This window comes from Gastrolobium bilobum, unplaced genomic scaffold (assembly GCF_033153095.1).
Source record: "Gastrolobium bilobum isolate Gb01-03AN ecotype WA unplaced genomic scaffold, APGP_CSIRO_Gbil_v1 utg1831, whole genome shotgun sequence".
In the NCBI taxonomy this organism is placed as follows: Eukaryota; Viridiplantae; Streptophyta; class Magnoliopsida; order Fabales; family Fabaceae; genus Gastrolobium; species Gastrolobium bilobum.
Window position 1 is genome coordinate 19,444 of NW_026895199.1, and position 19,209 is coordinate 38,652.

The window sequence follows — 19,209 nt, forward strand, 5'->3', positions numbered from 1 at the left end:
GTACTAATAAAGAAGCTGGATGAGGGATGTGTACTAATTATACTGACTTGAATAAAGTTTGTCCTAAAGATCCTTTTCCACTTCCAAATATTGATCATTTAGGGGATATTGTTTCTGGGTATAATGTCTTATCTTTTATGAACGCTTACTCTGGGTACAATCAGATACCGTTGTGGAAAGAAGATAAAGAAAAAATGTCCTTTATAACAGAGAATGCAGTTTATTGTTACAATATGATGCTGTTTGGGTTGAAAAATGCAAGGGCCACTTACATGAGAATGATGACTAAGGTGTTTAAGGAGAAGATCGACAGGATGTTGGAGGTTTATATGGATGATATGATTGTGAAGTTGGGAGATAGCAGGACACATTTAACCGACTTACAAGAAGTTTTTGGGCAAATTAGGAAGCATAATATGCGGTTGAATCCAACTAAGTGTTCCTTTAGGGTTCCCGCAGGAAGATTTTTGGGATTCTTGTTGACAGAAAGGGGGATTGAGGCCAATCAGATAAATACAAAGCCGTACTGGAAATGCAGAGTCCAGGGAGTATCAGGGAGGTTCAAAAGCTGAATGAGCGAGTAACGGCGTTATCCAGATTCTTGGCAAAGTCAGCCCATGTTTCACTACCATTATTCCAATTGTTAAAGAAGGGAAATAATTTTGCTTGGACGGAGGAGTGTGAAGTCGCTTTTCAGCATTTAAAAAGAATTCTAGCTTCCCCTCCAATCCTCAGCAAGCCGGAACCAGGTGAAGTTTTATTCTTATATTTATCTGTTTCACATGTTTCACAGGAGGCAATTAGCTCGGTCCTTGTCCGAGAAGGAGTAGACGACAACCAAAAGCCGGTGTACTTTATAAGCAAAGTACTGCAAGGGGCAGATGTTCGATATCAACATGTACAAAAAGTGGCGTTGGCATTATTAATAACAGCAAGGAGGCTTCGTCATTATTTTCAGTGTCACCAAGTAGTAGTCAGAACCAATCAGCCTATTAAGCAAATGTTGCAGAAGTCGGACTTAGTAGGGCGGATGGTAGTATGCTCTACTAGGAGCTGAGCTTTTAGAAGTATATAGTGATTCACAGCTGGCGACGTCACAGATAAGTGGAGTTTATCAGGCGAGAGGAGAAGTCATGATTAAGTATTTGGCAAGAGTGCAGGAGTTGATGAAAGATTTCAAAGAAGTCCGAGTAGAGCATATTCGGAGAAATGATAATATTCGGGCTGATGTACTTTCTAAATTAGCAAGTACTAAAGCTATGGGGAATTTGAGGACCATAATGCAGCAGAGCATCCAGGCTCCGAGTGTCGTGTGGATGATATGGGAAGGCAATTGGATGGATCTGATTATAGCTTTCTTGGAGAAAGGAGAATTACCAAAAGATAAGAAGGAAACAATTAAAAGTGAGGAAGAAGGCGACATGATTTGTAATATTAGAAGGGCACTTGTATAGGAGGGGGTTTAACTCGCCGCTGTTGAAGTGTATAACTTCACCAACTACAAAGTATGTGCTAGAAGAAATTCATGAAGGTATCAATGAGCATTATCTCGGAGGGAAGTCTTTAGCATGCAAGGCTATCCGGGAAGGTTTCTTTTGGCCAATGATGGGGGAGGACGCAAAAAGACACGTTCAAAGGTGTGAATAATGTCAAAAATTTTCTAATGTATACAAAGCTCCCTCGGAAAAGTTGTTTACAATTTCTTCTCATTGGCCATTTTATAAGTGGGGAATGGACCTTTTAGGCCCATTTCCCAAAACAGCAGGCAGAGTTAAATATTTGATTGTGGTAGCGGATTACTTTACAAAGTGGATAGAAGCGGAACCCGTGGCAAGTATCACTGCTCGGAAGATCCGAAAGTTCTTTTTTGCGAAATTGTCTGTAGGTTTGGTATACCTGCAATAATTATTACTGATAATGAGACTCAGTTCATAGACAGGAAGTTCTGACAAGCGGTTGCTGAGTTGGGAGTAAAACATCATTTTGCAGCATTAGAGCATCCCAGACGAACGGACAGGTGGAGTTAGCCAACAAAATTTTGACAAATGGCTTAAAAAGGAGAGTAGAGGGGTGCAAGGGAAAATGGTTAGAAGAGTTAGATAACGTGTTGTGGGGGTATAGAACGTCAATCCAGTCTAGCATTCAAGAATCTCCATTCAAGATGACTTATGGATTTGATGCGATGTTACCAGTAGAAGCCAGAGAACCATAATGGCCGAATGAGGTAGAAAAAAGAAGAAGAAAGATCAGCGAAATGATGAGAGTATAGAAACTGAGAAAATGAAGAGTTTAAAAGAAGGAAGCATAAAGGTGAACGGACGTTTCGAATTTCGAAACGAAATGATTGAAAAATGTCAAATCGCGTCGTTTGGGAAAATCGAGACCAATAAAAAAAGTTTAGCTGGCAAGAATAGGCTGAGGAGGCAAGAAACATTTAACGATAGTACCGCTAAAGTAATATTATTTGCCACTAGATAAGACCAACCCATATTATTAATTCGGAGTATTATAGGAATTACACTATGAGCTTTGGGGCTTAATGTTTTGGGTTGGTCATATGGGTTTAGGTAAGCCTAAATAAAGCCTAGATTAAAGTTAGGATAACTGGGTAAGGAGTATCATTTATGCACGAAACCCAGACAAGGAGCCCAGAACGTGCCTGCAACCCAAGCATTAGTGGCATAGATGGACCTTACCACGATCTCAATAATGATATTATCAGTAACTGCCCATCACGATTATAACCGTCGATTAAGAGGGAACAACCCAGTAAGGGACACACACTAGAGAAGAGATTAACCCATTAATGTTCGTCCAGAACAAAGAGAAAAGTATATACTAAAACATGATTATTTCACTTTAAATAATAACATATGCTTTTTCCTTATTTAATATTTATAAAATAAGAGAAAAGTGTTTGTCATTTTAAATTACATAAAATTATGTCATTTTAAGAGAGAGATAGACACAAAAAAATATTTTTTTATTTAAAATTTAAATTAAAAAAAAACCATCCACTTTCACCCCCATGATTTTCATTCCTTGTAGACATCTATCTCTTAAAATGACATAACCTATGTTATTTAAAATGACAAACACCAAACCCATAAAACAAATAAATATAAACTTTTCATATAATATAAAAAGAAGGGAAATAATTATCTCATGCAATAGAGACAAAGTAGTGGGGTCCATTATTTTTTATTTATTTTTTTAAAATTAATGGATTCTACTATCGTGTCTTTGTTGAATGAGATAATTATCTGATGCAACATGAGATAAATAAATCCCATAAAAGAATGGATATGTACCAAAAAGAAAAAGAAAAAAATGGATTCTCGTTAGAGAAAAGTGTGTGTCATTTTAAAAGATGTAAAATTATGTCATTTTAAATGAGAAAAAAAAATAGATAAAAGAGAAAAAAAAGAGTGGAAAAATAAAATAAAATGAATCGCACGGTAAAAACACTTCTCCATATTCACGTTACTGTTAAAAAGCCGTGACTTTTTGTACATTGGGCAATGGGATTGGGCACACACTGTGGATGCACAACTATACATCTAAATCTAATCTAAACCCTCCCTCCTCGTCCGCTTCATTACTCCTCTCTCTATTTAAAATAAAAGAAAAAGAAAAACCACGCGAATTTGCAGTTTCTCGAACCATGGGTTCGCTCGAGACACCGACCAGTGCGGAAAACGGTTCCTCTATAACCGCCGGCAACGGAAAATCTTCCGGCGACGGAGGCGCCCGGGTCCATCAGGCGGTTACGGCGCAGGAGCCTGACGTATCGAAGCGACGGAGATCGTCGGTGCTCCCCTTAGAGGTTGGGACGCGTGTGATGTGCCGTTGGAGGGACGGGAAGTATCACCCTGTCAAAGTCATAGAACGCCGCAAGGGGAACGTCTCTGGCCCCAACGATTACGAGTATTATGTCCATTACACTGAGTGTAAGAACCCTCAATCTTTCTTTCTTTTTTCTTTGTTCTTGCTCAATTTGAATGAGTGAATGAATGGTTAGGGTTCGGTGTGTTGTAGTTTTCTAGAATTGGTTGGATTATGTATTGATTTGATTGTGGGTTTGTTAGTATGCTATTGATTTCGTAAAGTGCTAGAATACTATGATATCCGTTTATTTATGTAGTCTTTAATATATTATCACGAATAGGGTTCACTGTGCATCTGTTGCAGGATCAGTGATAATACTACTAGTGATGCTTGCTAATATTTTGGACTTTTGTGAATCGTTATTGTAAATATAAGGATGTGTGGATGAATTTTTGATTTTGTTGGTAATATTTTTATATTTGGATAAACAAAATGTTGAAATCACCGTTGTCTTGTTTCAAACATGATCCTTTAATATATCATCATTCTTCTATTTTAAAAGTTGTTATGTTTCTCTTATATCTATTTTAGTATTTGTAGGGGGCAAAACATAGGGATATATTATTCTTTCTGACCAAGAAATAGGCGTAAGATAATGGCAGTGGTAAGTAACATTTTAATTTATTCTTATTAGTTAATGGAAAAAAATAAATAAATAAACTTTCACTTTTATTGGTATTTTTTTGTTTTTCTTTTTTTCCTCATCATGTTACCATTGTTTATGTATTTGTACATTCGTAATTCCTTTCTATATTATTTTTTCTAATTGTCAGTTTATGTCAATGTTTTTGCTAAGTTGAATGGTCTATCGTAGGCAGGGATGCTAACTGCTTAATCTTCTGTTATTACTTTTTACTTTTTGGCAGTTAATAGGAGGCTTGATGAGTGGGTGAAGCTTGAGCAGCTTGATCTTGATTCCGTGGAGGCTGTTGTTGATGAGAAAGTGGAAGAGAAGGTAATGATTATTTCTTCTCGAAATTGCTTTGCAGCATTTGTTACCCGAACTATTTCTGTTTTGAAAGATAATAGAGGTTTTCTGATAAAGTGTTAATTTAGTCCAGACATCTGTATTCTGTATGTTGTTCTGCATAAACATCAACAAAAGCCTTTTCCCACTTGGTGTAGTCAGCTACATGGATCATATGATGCTATTGTTTTATGCGAAAAACTTAGTTTTCAGATATCTGTTCTAAGTAAAAATATTTTTTTTTTCATTTGTTTCTCTTTTGGGTGGTGTGGTTGTAGATAGAAAAGAGTTCTTATGTCCTAAGAACTTGTAGTCACGTGTTTTTTGGTGACCTGGAACGTGTAGTCACTTGCTGTTACGGGCGTGGCTAGGAAGGATAATCCAAGCGAGTCCAAAGTATGGAAAGTTTATTGAAGGAGACAAAAGAGTTAGTTAGGAAAAAGTCAAAGTGTAGTTAGTGAGTGAGTGAATAGTTCATGTGTATAAATAAATGAAGTCGTCTCATTTGAGGGATATTCAGCTTTGTTTCTAATTGACCATTGAGAGTGCTCAGTAGGTGTGAAGGGAAAATCCCCTTGGAAGAGTCATTTGTTCTGTAACCCATTTTGTTCATATCAATAGAAACCCAGATTGCCCTCTGTTCTGTTTGTTGCTCTGCATCATCTCTGTTGGTAACACTTGCACTGCCCATTCTTCATTTTAACGTCATAAGTGGTGGGTTCTTTCTCTATTATGTATAACTATTCTTTCAAAATACACATTTTTTTATGACTCAACTCATTTAGAAAATTGCACTTGTGATTTCCCAGGGGGCAACAGGTCTGAAGATGACACGTCACCAAAAAAGGAAGATTGATGAGACACATGTAGAGGTATTGAATGGTTATTTTTCAATTATAAATTGGTCACAGGTTGTTAGACATAAACACAAGACAAACCAAAAAAAAACCTACTAGACTTTATAACCTTTGTCTCTCTTCAAGGGTTCAAATAGCACCTACTCACACATGTTCTTCAAGGGTGAGTAGGTGCTATTTGAACCTAAGGTAATTGGCAACTTGGTATGAATGCTATAAGTTGATAATTTTTGCACTGACACAAATATTTGTTCTCTCTGCTCTCATTGAATAACTTCTTGTCAGTACTTGAGTGCTATTTTAAAATGGCATATTGAGACACTTCGCGTGTAGGGGCTTCCAAAACAATAAACCTGTTTACTTACCAATAGTTTTGGATCATGAGGCTGAAGTCAGAGGAAACATGTAATTGTGATATTCTTGTGTTGGAGTTTGATGCTGATAATTGCTTTCTTGAGTGTGAAACCAGGACACTCTATGGACTGTTCAAATTATTCCTTCCTCAAGCTGAACTTTGTTCCTTTTAAATTTATGTGTATTATTAAATTGTAGGGCCATGAGGAGCTTGATGCTGCCAGTTTGCGAGAACATGAGGAATTTACAAAAGTGAAAAATATAGCTACTATTGAACTTGGAAGATATGAGATTGAGACATGGTACTTCTCCCCATTCCCACCAGAATACAATGACTGTTTGAAGCTGTACTTTTGTGAGTTTTGCCTCAATTTCATGAAGCGCAAAGAACAGCTTCAGAGGCATATGGTGAGCTGTGCTTGAAATAATCCTTTTTCCCTTTATTTTTCTTTGTTCTGGAAAGTGGATATTTTCTTGTGTGCTATCCTTGTTTAAAGATGATTGTACATCTGATTAATGTCTTGCAATTTGCATGCATTGCTCTTATTGTTTCTTCTGTCATTTTGTAGTTTGCTCTAATTGGTTTTTGTAATTTGTGTTGTGATTTTTGTAAATTTATTTGTTAAATTCTAGTTTGATCATATCTTAGAGAATTTAATCATATCTTATGTGTGAAGTTGTTTCCTTGCAATTCTAAAATGTATTTCGTTGAAATTTTTATATTTTGATACTACTTATTATCTTGTGTAATGATGCAACAACAATGATGGAACCTAATTTTATTAATTTGAAATTGATGAAAACAGAAATGGAGACAAGCTCCTTACAAAGATTAAATGCAGAAAAATACACCAAAATACCCCAACTCACCCTCAAAGCCAACAAACCTAGGCTTCAAGAGATCCCAAGAGATCCCCAAATTCTCCACTATTCACTTAATACATGCCTACCTCACTCCACACACTCCTACTCCTTTTATCCTATTCTCTAAGAACCGTCTAGAAGAATTTCCTAACTAACTCTCTCACTTTAAGGCCCATCAATACTTTCCCTCCAAAGCTCACCTTGTCCTCAAGGTGAAGAAAGAGGATAGGTGATGTGCGAGAACTTCTACCGGGGTCCCATTGTTTGAAGCATATTGACATGTTTATGCTTGAGGCTGAAGATTCCCAAATGGATCCCACTGCACCATTGGAATTTTTTATGTCTTTGTTGTCCTCTAATGCTTTGTCCTCTGTCAATTCTGGTCACGAAACATTCTCGGAACTCTCCCAGATTTTCTAGCCACTTAACCCCCACAATGGCATCTATTCTACTGAGATTAAGAATGAAGAATTCTTGCACTACTGGTAATTCAGATAAATTCAACATTACCTTCTTACAGATACCCACATTTTGCACTCGTTGCCCCTCTTCAACCTCTACAGTGTATATCATGGAATAATCTACTGCCAAATTCAGTTCCTCCGCGACTCTTCTCACCAAGGAATTATGGGAAGTCCCAGAATAGATCAAAACTACCATGTTACTCTCTCTAGTTTCGCTCGAAAGCTTCAGCGACTTGTGTGATGTGATGCCTACTATACTTTTGACACTCAAATGGAGTGCTGTGTTTTCCCGCTCACCCTCCCCTTCGCATATCATCTCTTCTGGTTCTGGCGCGCCGTCACCCATTCCTAAAAGCATAACTTGCAATTGAGGATTTGGACAAACATGACTAGGAAAAAAGGGCCATCACAACGACACCCGCAGTTATGTTGTCGTCTACCATTGAGCTTTTTTTGCTTCAGAAGATGATACCTGCTCCAACCTCCGTCCTTCACGTTGGGGTTTCTATTATTCGAAGAACTTCCTTCTTTCATCATACTGAGTCCCTTTTTATTTTGCTTAGTACTTCCCAAATGAGAACTACCTCCTTGCTCCCCTGTTTGAGAGACACTTTGCGGGCTGTTTATATTAGGCCCGTTATTCCCATTAGTTATTTGTAAGCCCAGTCCACAACGCACATCAGCATTTCCCATGTTGGGTCTTGCGTTAGCATTTGTTTGGACCTGGCTTGTGGTCGAAGCTGGGTATGCACAGGATATGTCCCCAAAATCCATTTTGTTGCTGGTTCGGCCTCTATTTGAGACCTGACCCATCTCCTTATTTTCTCTCGGTCTGCATCTTCTTTTTCTTCCCGTTTTGCATCATCTTCGTCTTCCGCTTCTGTGTCATCTTCTTCTTCTGCTTTTTCTTTTGCTCCTTCTTCATCTTCTTGCACTTCTCCTTCTCCTTTTTCTCCAATTTCTTCTGCATCTTCATTTATGTTTCAATCTGCTTCTGCTTCTTCGTTTCTTGCGCGTCCTGCAGTTTCCTTTTCTTCATTGATTTCTTTTTTCTTCCTTCTGCTTTTCCTTATTCTTTCTCTGGTTCTTCATGTTTTTTTTCTTTTTTCTTCTTTTTTAATTTCTTCTTCTGCTCTTTCTACGTTTCCTTCTTCTAATCATGCCTCTTTCTCTTTTTTTTCTTCTTTCCCTGTTGCTGCATTTTCTTTCTCTCTTTCTTTTTTTATCTTCGACTTTTTTAGAACTCTGTCTTCTCTAATGCCTCATCTATAATTTTTGCCATTTTCATGAACATTTTCCTAAGCTCAAAATCTCTGATTCCTCCCATGGTTTTCATTTACCAGAAGTACCTCCAGATCGAAGATGCTCTGATACCAAATTGATGGAACCTAATTTTATTAATCTGAAATTGATGAAAACAGAAATGGAGACAAGTTCCTTACAAAGATTAAATGCAGAAAAATACACCAAAAGACCCCAACTCACCCTCAAAGCCAACAAACCTTCGCTTCAAGAGATCCCCAAATTCTCCACTATTCACTTAATACATGCCTACTTCACTCCACACACTCCCACTCCTTTTATCCTATTCTCTAAGAACCTTCTAGAAGAATTTCCTAACTAACTCTCTCACTTTAAGGCCCATCAAACAGCAACCAATACCTATCCCACTAGGTGGGGTTGGCTACATGGATCAATTGACGACATTGAATTGTATCAAAAACCGAAGATAATCTTGTGTTCTTTTTATCATTCTATTTTAGGCTATGTTTGTTTTGGTGGAAGAGATGAAATGAAGAGGTATGGAGCGAAATACCATAATTTACCATTGTTTGGATTTCATAAAATTGGAAGGAATGAAACGGAACATGATGAAGTCTGTTACATCTCAGTGCATCCAATATTTTCAATTTTATTTGCTCCAATGTTGGGGTTATGGGATAATTCCACTCTACTAAAGTTATAACTCTTACAATTCCATCCATTTCCCAAACAATGGAATCAAACCTACGCCGTTCAACATCAATATCAACAATATCTTTATCCCAAATTAGTTGGGATCAGCTGTCGATGAACCCAAATGAAAAATAAGAAAACATTGAGGGAAAAGTAAGGGAAAAATAAATAAATAAATTAAAATTGAAAATTAAAAAAGAAAAATCCAATAAAATAGAATAAAAATAAAGTGAAAATGAAGATAGATAAGAGAAAAAAATAGAAACAATACATAGTAATAATAAAAATAGATAAATAAAAGGAAAAAATAAAATAGAGCGGAAAATAATTAGATAAATAACTAAATAAATAAAAGAAAATATAGGGAAAAAGGACTAAACAAGGACGGTCTATAACATGGGAAGAAAAACGGGTTTACCCTTCAACAATGCTAATAATTTTCCTCTAAACTGTCCGAAGACATACTGTCTGCCTATGATGCACGGACACGTACACGGGACACGACACGCCGACACGTTAATTCTAAAAAATGTCATATTTGGACACGTTGGGACACGTTTTGATATTAAATAAAATTTTTAATATATATAATATGATTTATATTTAATACATATAAGAGTCCATAATAAGTCATATAACCAATTAAATATTTAAATTTCATAACATAAATATAAATATAAATAATTTTTCGTAGTTTGTTAATTTTTAATGTCAAATTTTATAACAGAAAAAAATTAATTTATAAATTATTTCTTTTATATTTAGTTAACAAAATAAAATTAAGATTTAAAAAAATTAAAAAAAAACAAAAAAAAATGTGTCCGAGCGTGTCCCCAAATATTGACCGCGTGTCCCCAAATGTTGACCGCGTGTCCGAGCTTGTCCGTGTCGGACACGTGTCCGACACGTAAATTTCAAAAAAATTCACGTGTCCGTGTAACGGAGCTGTCTGCCAATCTAATTCTCAATCAATTAAGTCTTGTTTTATTATTTTCCCCAAAGTAAGTTTTGACCGACCTCTTCTTTTTCTTGTGTCAAGATCTTGGTAACAAACTTTTGGTACTTATGAGAGAATTTAATGGGTCTGCGCATTATATGTCCCAACTATCTCAATGTATGTTTTCTTATCTTTTCAGCCACTTGTACTACTCCTATTCGTTCCATCATAAATTTTGCAAACAACAATAAGGTAATATTATTCCATTTAATCCCATCCCGTTCCATCCTTTACCATTCCAACCATCATTTGAGATACAGATGTAGCCTCATTTTTTTTTTTAAATGCATTGTATATTTCTTTGATCCAACGACCCTTGGTTTTGCTTCTATAAATTGTTTGGATTGTAATTCTTTTTTTCAAACAAAATTAAGGCAATAAACTTATGAATGGAGAAAAAATTGTTTTTCTCTATAAATTTTACCATTATCAATTTTACCACTGTTGTCCTCCTTATTGCCCCTGTATGACTGTGTTTATACTGAGCACAATCTGTATGTATCATGCTGGTACTTCGTTGCAGTTCTATCTGTTGTAGCATTGTATGGGATTCCAAACAACATGCTGCCATTTTCATTGTGACTCGACAATCGATTAGTCATCCTTAAATTTTATTGTTGCTTTTGTTTAACTGAAAATGAGGCTTTCTGGTTGAAACAAATTCATTATTTGTTTGACCACTAGGCGGTTGATAAAAGGCTACAAAGTCATATGAATTAGTCTATTAAAGTTTATAGACTAAATGTACATGCTGTTTTCAGCCTATTGTACCAACATTGGCTTCGTGTTTATGCAGAGAAAATGTGATCTTAAGCATCCCCCTGGTGATGAGATATATAGAAGTGGTACGCTGTCAATGTTTGAGGTACATTTTTAACGCCATTGTTCTTGTTATTAAAGTTCCTCATTTAATTTTGTATTTTTCTTTGTTGTCAATCATCACTCTGACACCCTCTGGTTAAATTTTTGGAGGTCGATATGAATTCTCTATTTCGAGTCTCACATATCTTAAAATTATCATGTCTAATGTAATCCTGGTCTATGGATTAAAAAAAATCTTTTTTGTTGACTTGTTAGCTGATGCAATTTACTACATTTACTGAATAAATGGTTGTGCTGCGTTTATTTGGTGTTCAGGTACAAAGTGTTAGTAATAGGCCCAATATTAGGAAGGTGTATTTGAGGAGAAATAAGGTGTATTTGTTATTGATTGATAGTTATATATATAGATAAGAGGTACTTCATGTCACTGGATATTGTTAGATACAACAGTTAGGATTTCCTGATATTGGAGGATATTTCTCTAAATGGGTAGCAGTTAGGATATCAGGAGAAAGCGGAGAGATTATTGAGTGGTAACAGTTAAGTTTGTGAGAACGACCAGGCTCTCAAATTCCTGGGGGACAACCACTTGTAGTCATTCCTTCTCTTCTTAACAAATACAGATGGAAAGTTGAGGTGAGTGTGAAGGGGGAAAATTGGAGAGATTCTTGACAAATTCAAACTCTGAGGGAGTGGGAAATTTTGAGGAATAATTTAGGTAAGTTTAAGAATTAAATAAGTCAATTAACTTAGGGCTCTCATTCGATATCATTTTGTAACCATTGATTTGATTTTGATTTGATTTTGATCCAATGATAAAGAAATTGATTGTAAAGTAAAATAGGTTGTAAATATAACCCCTCTCTATCTTATTAGTAAAAAGTTTTAGAGAAATATAATATGTAAAGCCATTAATTTCAGTACAATAAGCAAGAAAGTCTTGGAAACATTTTGTAAATTAACATTTAGAAAAGCCAAACCGCAAAAAGACTAAAGCAGGAATGATTGACTTCCAAATGTTATTCTTTTCTCATTAATCAATGGAGGCAGTGGCAAAAACGTAACGTGAAACATAGAATAGGCCATGAAGAAAACAATAGTAGTGTGAATGGGAGTTGAGAGTGCATGATGTCACTTTCCTAAGAATTTTCCTATTTCCAAACTCTTTTCTCTCTCAAAAGTTTGAACGCAATTTCATCTTCCCTCCTCTTCTCCATCTCAAAACCCTAACTCCCAAACTCCACTAAATCTTTTTGGTAGTTTATAATCTGAGGTTTGAGCCTAAATTTTCTCCCAAAATTTTAGTCTAAAAAATTCAACCCTTTTCATCTTTGTTTCAAAACCCTAATTTAACTTCCCATTTTCAAATTCCATATGCTCATTACTCTTTGCACTCACTGAAGACGTAGTAGAGGACCAAATGGATGCTCGTTTGGCTCCAAACCCACTTTTTGAAACCCTAGATGCCTCTCAATTGGTCCCATCATCCGCTAATCTAAATGGGCTTGACTTTCTTTTGTTGAGGCATCTGTTGCCAACGGCATTTTTGCTGACATTTTCGATAAGGAAGCTCAACAAGAAAACCCTGGCCAATCTTCCCCCTTTCGGCAACTCATCAATGATTCGCCCTCTCCATGGTTGTTGTTGGCTTCCAACGAGCGTCGTTCTTGGCAATTGTCACGAGTTTCCATTGTTGCACTGAATTTGTGGGATCCGGAGCATGCTTCCGAAGGGAACTAGCTGTTCTTTGAAGATAACGGGGCACCTTCTAATAATGAAATTTCTGCCTCCGCAGTTGTACCTTTTGGGGTGGGAGCTGGGCTTTCAAATCTTGGCAATACTTGCTTTCATAATGCTGTCCATTGGTGGGAATTTTTGTTTTCTTCATGGCCTATTATGTGTTGCATATTATGTTTCTACTACTACCTTTCTTACTCAAGGATGAATCTGTCTTTTTTCTCTTCTTGTCTGAGCAAGCCTCACGATGTAAATCAACTAACTCCAAAAATACCTCTCTCCTTGAACCAGGCATCTTGTTGACATATCTCATGACTCCTCGTCTCTTGGAATCCCCCGTAAACTCATTTGATGATCTTTTATAGCTCTCGTGATTCTCCATCTTCAAATGATCACGTGATGAGAAAACTTTTATCGAGAGCATAGGTAGAAGGGGGTTGGGAAGAGTTAAAGCATGGAAATCATCATTCTCTCCAAAATCAACAACTTCCTAACAACATTTGACTTGAGACCACCACTCAATATAAGTCGAACATGGCACTACCATTCAAGATGGCATTATTTCCGAGTAGCACTTGGGCTTGGATAGCTTTAGAGCCATTGAAATCAACACTTTCTTGATTTGACCCAAAGGGAAATTGTCCGAAGCCGTGAGAAGCATCATTTGAGTCATTGATTAGAAGAAGCTCGTGTCTTTCTTGATGAGAATAATCATTCTACTGGTTCGAAAATTCTTTGGATTCACTAGCCTCACCCCTTACAATATTTGAAATTAAAATTGGATTTGGTTTATACATGGTGTTGAAAATGTCTTAAACTGACCTAGGAGATGTATTCAAAATACTAGGACTCACACATGGTGTTTGAGATTTTTGTTATGAACTTTGGGATATCCCTTCAAATTGTTTGTTATCATTAGCAACGTTATGTTCTTCCCATGCAGAAGGTGATCTAAGAGCTTCGGGTGTTTAACTATACAATTTGGCAGGCGGTATTGACAAATTTTAGCAAAAAAGACCATTGGATTTTTACTAAAAAGAATAAGTACAGTCCCAAATGCTTAAAGCGGAAGACTCTTCATTGAAATTCCAGCCATCACTGACTGGTTTTTGCAAGCCATAAGAAGGTTGCCATAATGGTTACATGTTCGATCCTTGCCGCCTCCATTCTATCAATACATAATTAAATATTGTGGAGTTTTTTTGGCACAAGTAGGTGGGCCTATATATCATCTACCCTTCAAACCAAATGAGCTTTTGTGTGAGGGTGCATGTTAGAGAAATGTAATATATAAAACTATTACCATACCTAATAGTATAATTCTTTGGATTGAATAGATTATTTACAAAAAAAATATATAAAATTTATTATTATATATTGTTCAACAAGGGATATGTCTACTTATTTCTCTCCACATCGTTAGATCACAATCTCAACCAACAGTGAAAGTGGTGGGAGTTAGAAAGAGTTGGTTGAGATTGTGATTTATCGGTGGATAGAGAAGTAGATAAAGTAGGTATGAAAAAAGATAGGCATAACATCCTATACTATACACTAATATGGATAATTTGATATAATTTGTGTCAAGTCTTAAAAACTCAAACCACAGCTATTGCAATCCTTTCCAACAGCAAAAACTGCAACTGCTACCATGACTGCAATTTAAAACCTTGCTTATCATTAACGGGTATTTTGAGGGCATTTCCATTTCTGAGATGTACATAGATTGTCCTGCTTTGCTGCATTTATTGCATATTTTATTGCTTGTACTCTGTTTTCTCTGTTTTAGATGGTTTATCATCCTCCTTTCTATCTAGAATTCATTTTGAAAGCCATTGGATCCCCCTTGCCCCAATTCCTTTGGCTCCAATTATTGCTTAACGTGCATCATCTCTCTAATGGTATAAATTATTTTTATTCTTATAGTTTATCTTTAAAAAAAAAAACATCTTGTACAAGTTTTGAATAAAATAAAAATGATTTTAGGGTATGCTTAGCTACAAATCTCAAATTTTTGAAATTATTTCTATTTACAAATTCTGATAGTTCAGTGATAACTAAATTTTGAGAACGTTGTGTTATCTCATATCTGGGAGGAAGTTGCAAGTTGGAACAGTGATATAAATATTATTTATTATTGATTATTATGATAGTTTGAATTGTTGTTGCTATTAATTATTATTATTTGTCTGCAAACAGGTTGATGGAAAAAAGAACAAGGTTTATGGGCAGAATCTTTGTTATTTGGCAAAGTTATTTCTTGATCACAAGACCCTGTATTACGACGTTGATCTGTTTCTGTTCTATGTTTTGTGTGAATGTGACGATCGAGGATGTCACATGGTTGGCTATTTCTCCAAGGTTATTACTGTGCTTTTATTATTTTGGTTCGGCATGAGAAATTTCTAATTTTTACATTTTACTACGAACAATCCTGTATAACTTTTGTTTCTGTTCTGAAAGGGCTACAACAAACTGCCTTTAAAGGAGCAGGACTATTTATCATGCTTATTATTATTATTATTATTATTATTTTTCATTCATGAGCCGCTAGTTTGGAAGGAGCTAAGATTATGAAGTTTATTAACAGATCTTAATGTTAGTTGTAATATGAAAAACGAACTTTGTTAATTTAAATATCTTGAATCTCTTTACTTTTATTTCTTATCATACTTATTTATTCATTATTTGGTTTACATTATGAAATTGATTACTTTTTTTTATCATAAAGGAAAAACATTCTGAGGAATCTTACAATTTGGCATGTATCCTCACCTTGCCACCTTACCAAAGGAAAGGCTATGGGAAATTTCTAATTGCTTTCTGTAAGAGATCTCTCTCTCTCTCTGGAAAATGGGTCTCTTTGTATTTGTTATAGTTATATATGATAATGTGAGCAAAATTCATTATAATTTCAAACATCGAACAGCATATGAACTTTCCAAGAAGGAGGGCAAAGTTGGGACACCTGAAAGACCCCTTTCAGACCTTGGACTGCTAAGCTACCGAGGATATTGGACCAGGGTTCTCTTAGACATTCTGAAAAAGCATAAGGGCAATATTTCTATCAAGGTAAGTCCCTCCTTGTTTCTTTCTATTAATGTTTCTAAAGTAATGGCGAATTCAAGTTTGTCTGCTTAAAAATAAAGTTATTCGATTTTTTGGTCAATTTTGAACTTAATTGTTATGTGGATCAATATGGATTTTGATTATTATTAGGATTTTAATTATTGGGATATCGTTTATCCAATTGGGTCCTTGTTTTTTTATATATATCGCATAGAAGAAAGTCTATTAGAGGTAAGAAAAAGATCTAGGAAGAGAATGAGAAATCCTCCTCAAAAGATGTGCAAAAGAGAACAAAAGACTGACAAACACGCTAATCAAAAGAGCACTCTAATCCCTTTGCATATATTCCCGCGTAAAGAGATTGTGCACTTAGCTTTAAAGAGGGGCCAAATTGATGAATGACAATCTTGTCCCAAAGCAGATTTGCGGGCTGAAAAGAATTCTTAAAATACGAGCATTTCTCAAGCAAACTACTCGAAAGAACAGCATGCATAGCACATTGCTAAATAAACTTCCCCTCTCCGGTGTTGTCAAAATCCCTTAAGTTAATAATAAGAAACTTACCTAGATTAAGAGGTTGATTCACCAAACACCTCAAAAAGTCTATTCTCGATGGATCTAGGGCAGTGTTAATGAAAGGTGAATTGTTTCAGAGCTAGAACTATGCATGGCATGTCAGGAGAGATCGTGTTGTGGGGTTTCCTATAGTGTATCATTACTATTGATCTTATTGAGAGTCGCCATCTAACTTAGCCTTCGAGGGAGCTTGCTTTGGATTTGAATGGGTTTTATCAAGGAGAAATATATCTCTATTCGAAGATGTTGGGTTAAAAAAAGTGAAAGCAGGACATGAAAATGAACCAAGAGGTATTAAGAGTTCAATCTCTTCTATCCAAGTAAAGGAATAACTGAAAATGATTCTAGCATCAGAAAGAGGGGCTGCAATTCTGCTGCTTCTTTGTCTTGATTCCTAACGTTGTTGTTATTCTAAGTGATTTATAAGCATTGTGTGGGACCTGATGAAGAGAAGAAAGGTTATAAAGGGTGGGGAAATCCTTATAAGGCATAAGTGATATCAAACATGAGAATCTTTTATTTTTCTTTTAACCATAATCATTTTTTATTTTCTTTAAGAGAAGGTTATACTTATGACTTTTTTTTTCCTTATAATCTCTTACAATTATCTTTCTTATCGTTGGATCAAAATTAAATCAACAATTATAAAATGATTTTAAATAAAAGCCGTTAATTTGATTTTGATTTTACAGTAATAACAAAGTGATTGTAAGAAGTTATAATGAAAAAAGTATCAAGTATTACCTACCAGTTCTTTCATACCAAACTATCCTAGGATTTTTATTTTTATTTTCTGTAAAAATCTTTTTAAGCATTTGTAATGGCTTGTTATGAACATGGTCTCTTATTTAGTTTCTCATATTAAGGGATTTTTTTAAAATATTAAAAACTGCTTTTTTGCAGGAGCTGAGTGATATGACTGCCATTAAAGCTGAAGATATATTGACCACTCTTCAAAGCCTGGAATTGATTCAGTACAGGAAAGGACAGCATGTTATTTGCGCAGATCCAAAAGTTTTGGATCGCCATCTTAAAGCTGCTGGGAGAGGGGGTCTGGAGGTTGATGTTAGCAAATTGATCTGGACTCCTTATAAAGAACAAAGTTGATGGTCATATCCATCTACAAAGGAATACTATGATATAGTTTGTGTATAGAGCCTAGGCTAGGTTTCTTAGTTGTCAACATTACTCCTTTGATGTATGTGTATTAACAGATATGGTTTAGTACATCTTGGATGAGAATAGGAGCATAACTGATTGTTTAATGTGCTCAACCTTTGCTCTCTGTATTAAGTATATCTTCGTTTCTAATGATGAATGCCCCCTAGGAAAGATTTTTTATTCATGGATTGTTAGAATATTAGATATGATATGATTAGATTTGATTAGATATGATTGGATTCTGTCTTATCCGTAAATAGTCTGACTGTATTCTGACTGTATTAGGATTAGGTTTGGGCCTTACACTTAAGCCCATTAGGGTCTCTATATATTGTAACTCCCTGACACAGATCAATACACAACGTATTCTTTTACATTTAACTTGGTACCAGAGCTATTTCGTTCTGGGAACCCTCGCTTCCGCTTAGAAATCTTGTTCTTCGCTTTAAAACCTAAGCCCACTGCTTAGGAGTCATCTTTTCTTTGCCGTGCGTCCTTCCGGTAAGATATCAAAGGCTGTAAGTCCTCTCCAGGCATCTTCTGCACGTGTCCACAGTCACCGGAGCACCATCAGCCACCGTCAGCCACTGTTCAGGCTGCCGGAGTACTTTTCCGGCGAGTTTTCAGTCTGGAACGAACGCGAACAGAACCCTCTCCTCCCGGCGACCTGCTCTGTGGAAGTCCGGCCACCATCGGAGTTGTCACGCGCTCTCACGCGCCTCCAGTCTTCTCTGCGCGTGGGCTTCACGCGCCACCTTCTGCCGGCGCGTGAGCACTATTCCGGCATCTTTTTCCGGCCGGTCTTCGACAGAGAAGCTCGTCTTCTCCTCCTCTTTCTGGATCTGTGGTTGGTTCTTTGTGGGTCCGACTTTTTGTGCGCACCTCTTCTTGATTGGTGATCAGGTTCGTTTCTCTTTATTCGGTTTGTATCTTTGTGATTTGATATGGCAGCAAACCCTCCAATTCATTCGGAGGTCAAGTCTTCATCTCCTCCTTTGAGAAATTCTCCCAATATCATCTCTACCAATATTGGGTCCATTACCTCTTCAAAATTGAAGGGATCTGTTAATTACAAGAACTGGGCCACCTCTGTTCGAGTTTGGTTCTTTGGACAAGGATATGGGAACCATCTCACAACTAAGTCTACTGATGTCCCTAAGGAGGACAAGTCTGATTGGGAAAAGATTGACAACCAACTTCTGAGTATCCTCTGGCAATCCATTGATCCGATTGTCTTGGATATCTTTTATTCATTTCAAACTTGCACTGAAGTGTGGGAGGAAGCAAAAAACCTCTACACTAATGATGTTCAGCAGCTCTATTTCATCATCTCTCAGTTTATGGAATTGAGCAAATCATCCGACATTCAGATGGAGATATATATTGGCAAGAGTCGCTCTTTGATGCAGGCATATTTGGATATGCTGCCTTACCCTACTGATGCTACTGCATATCGGAAACAGGTGGAACGTCTCTTTATGGTTGCCACACTTTCTG

General features: G+C 36.2%; 1 protein-coding gene across 1 annotated transcript; it reads left to right on the forward strand.

The window, feature by feature from the left end:
* Nucleotides 1-3,605: 3,605 nt before the first annotated feature.
* Nucleotides 3,606-18,056, forward strand: LOC133299270 (histone acetyltransferase of the MYST family 1). The gene is made up of 9 exons (XM_061498712.1): nucleotides 3,606-3,950; nucleotides 4,755-4,843; nucleotides 5,665-5,727; nucleotides 6,265-6,474; nucleotides 11,144-11,212; nucleotides 15,106-15,267; nucleotides 15,638-15,731; nucleotides 15,836-15,978; nucleotides 17,455-18,056. The coding sequence occupies exons 1-9, from the start codon at nucleotides 3,665-3,667 to the stop codon at nucleotides 17,656-17,658; spliced, it is 1,320 nt and encodes a 439-aa protein (XP_061354696.1). The 5' UTR covers nucleotides 3,606-3,664; the 3' UTR covers nucleotides 17,659-18,056.
* Nucleotides 18,057-19,209: the final 1,153 nt, after the last annotated feature.

What these genes read in the sequence shown, in the direction of transcription:
- LOC133299270 (XM_061498712.1), top strand. Translation starts at nt 3,665, where the DNA reads ATGGGTTCGCTCGAGACACCGACCAGTGCGGAAAACGGTTCCTCTATA. An exon ending in ATGAGAAAGTGGAAGAGAAG is followed by an intron (nt 4,844 to 5,664) that starts GTAATGATTATT and finishes GTGATTTCCCAG; the next exon opens with GGGGCAACAGGTCTGAAGAT. An exon ending in GTACGCTGTCAATGTTTGAG is followed by an intron (nt 11,213 to 15,105) that starts GTACATTTTTAA and finishes GTCTGCAAACAG; the next exon opens with GTTGATGGAAAAAAGAACAA.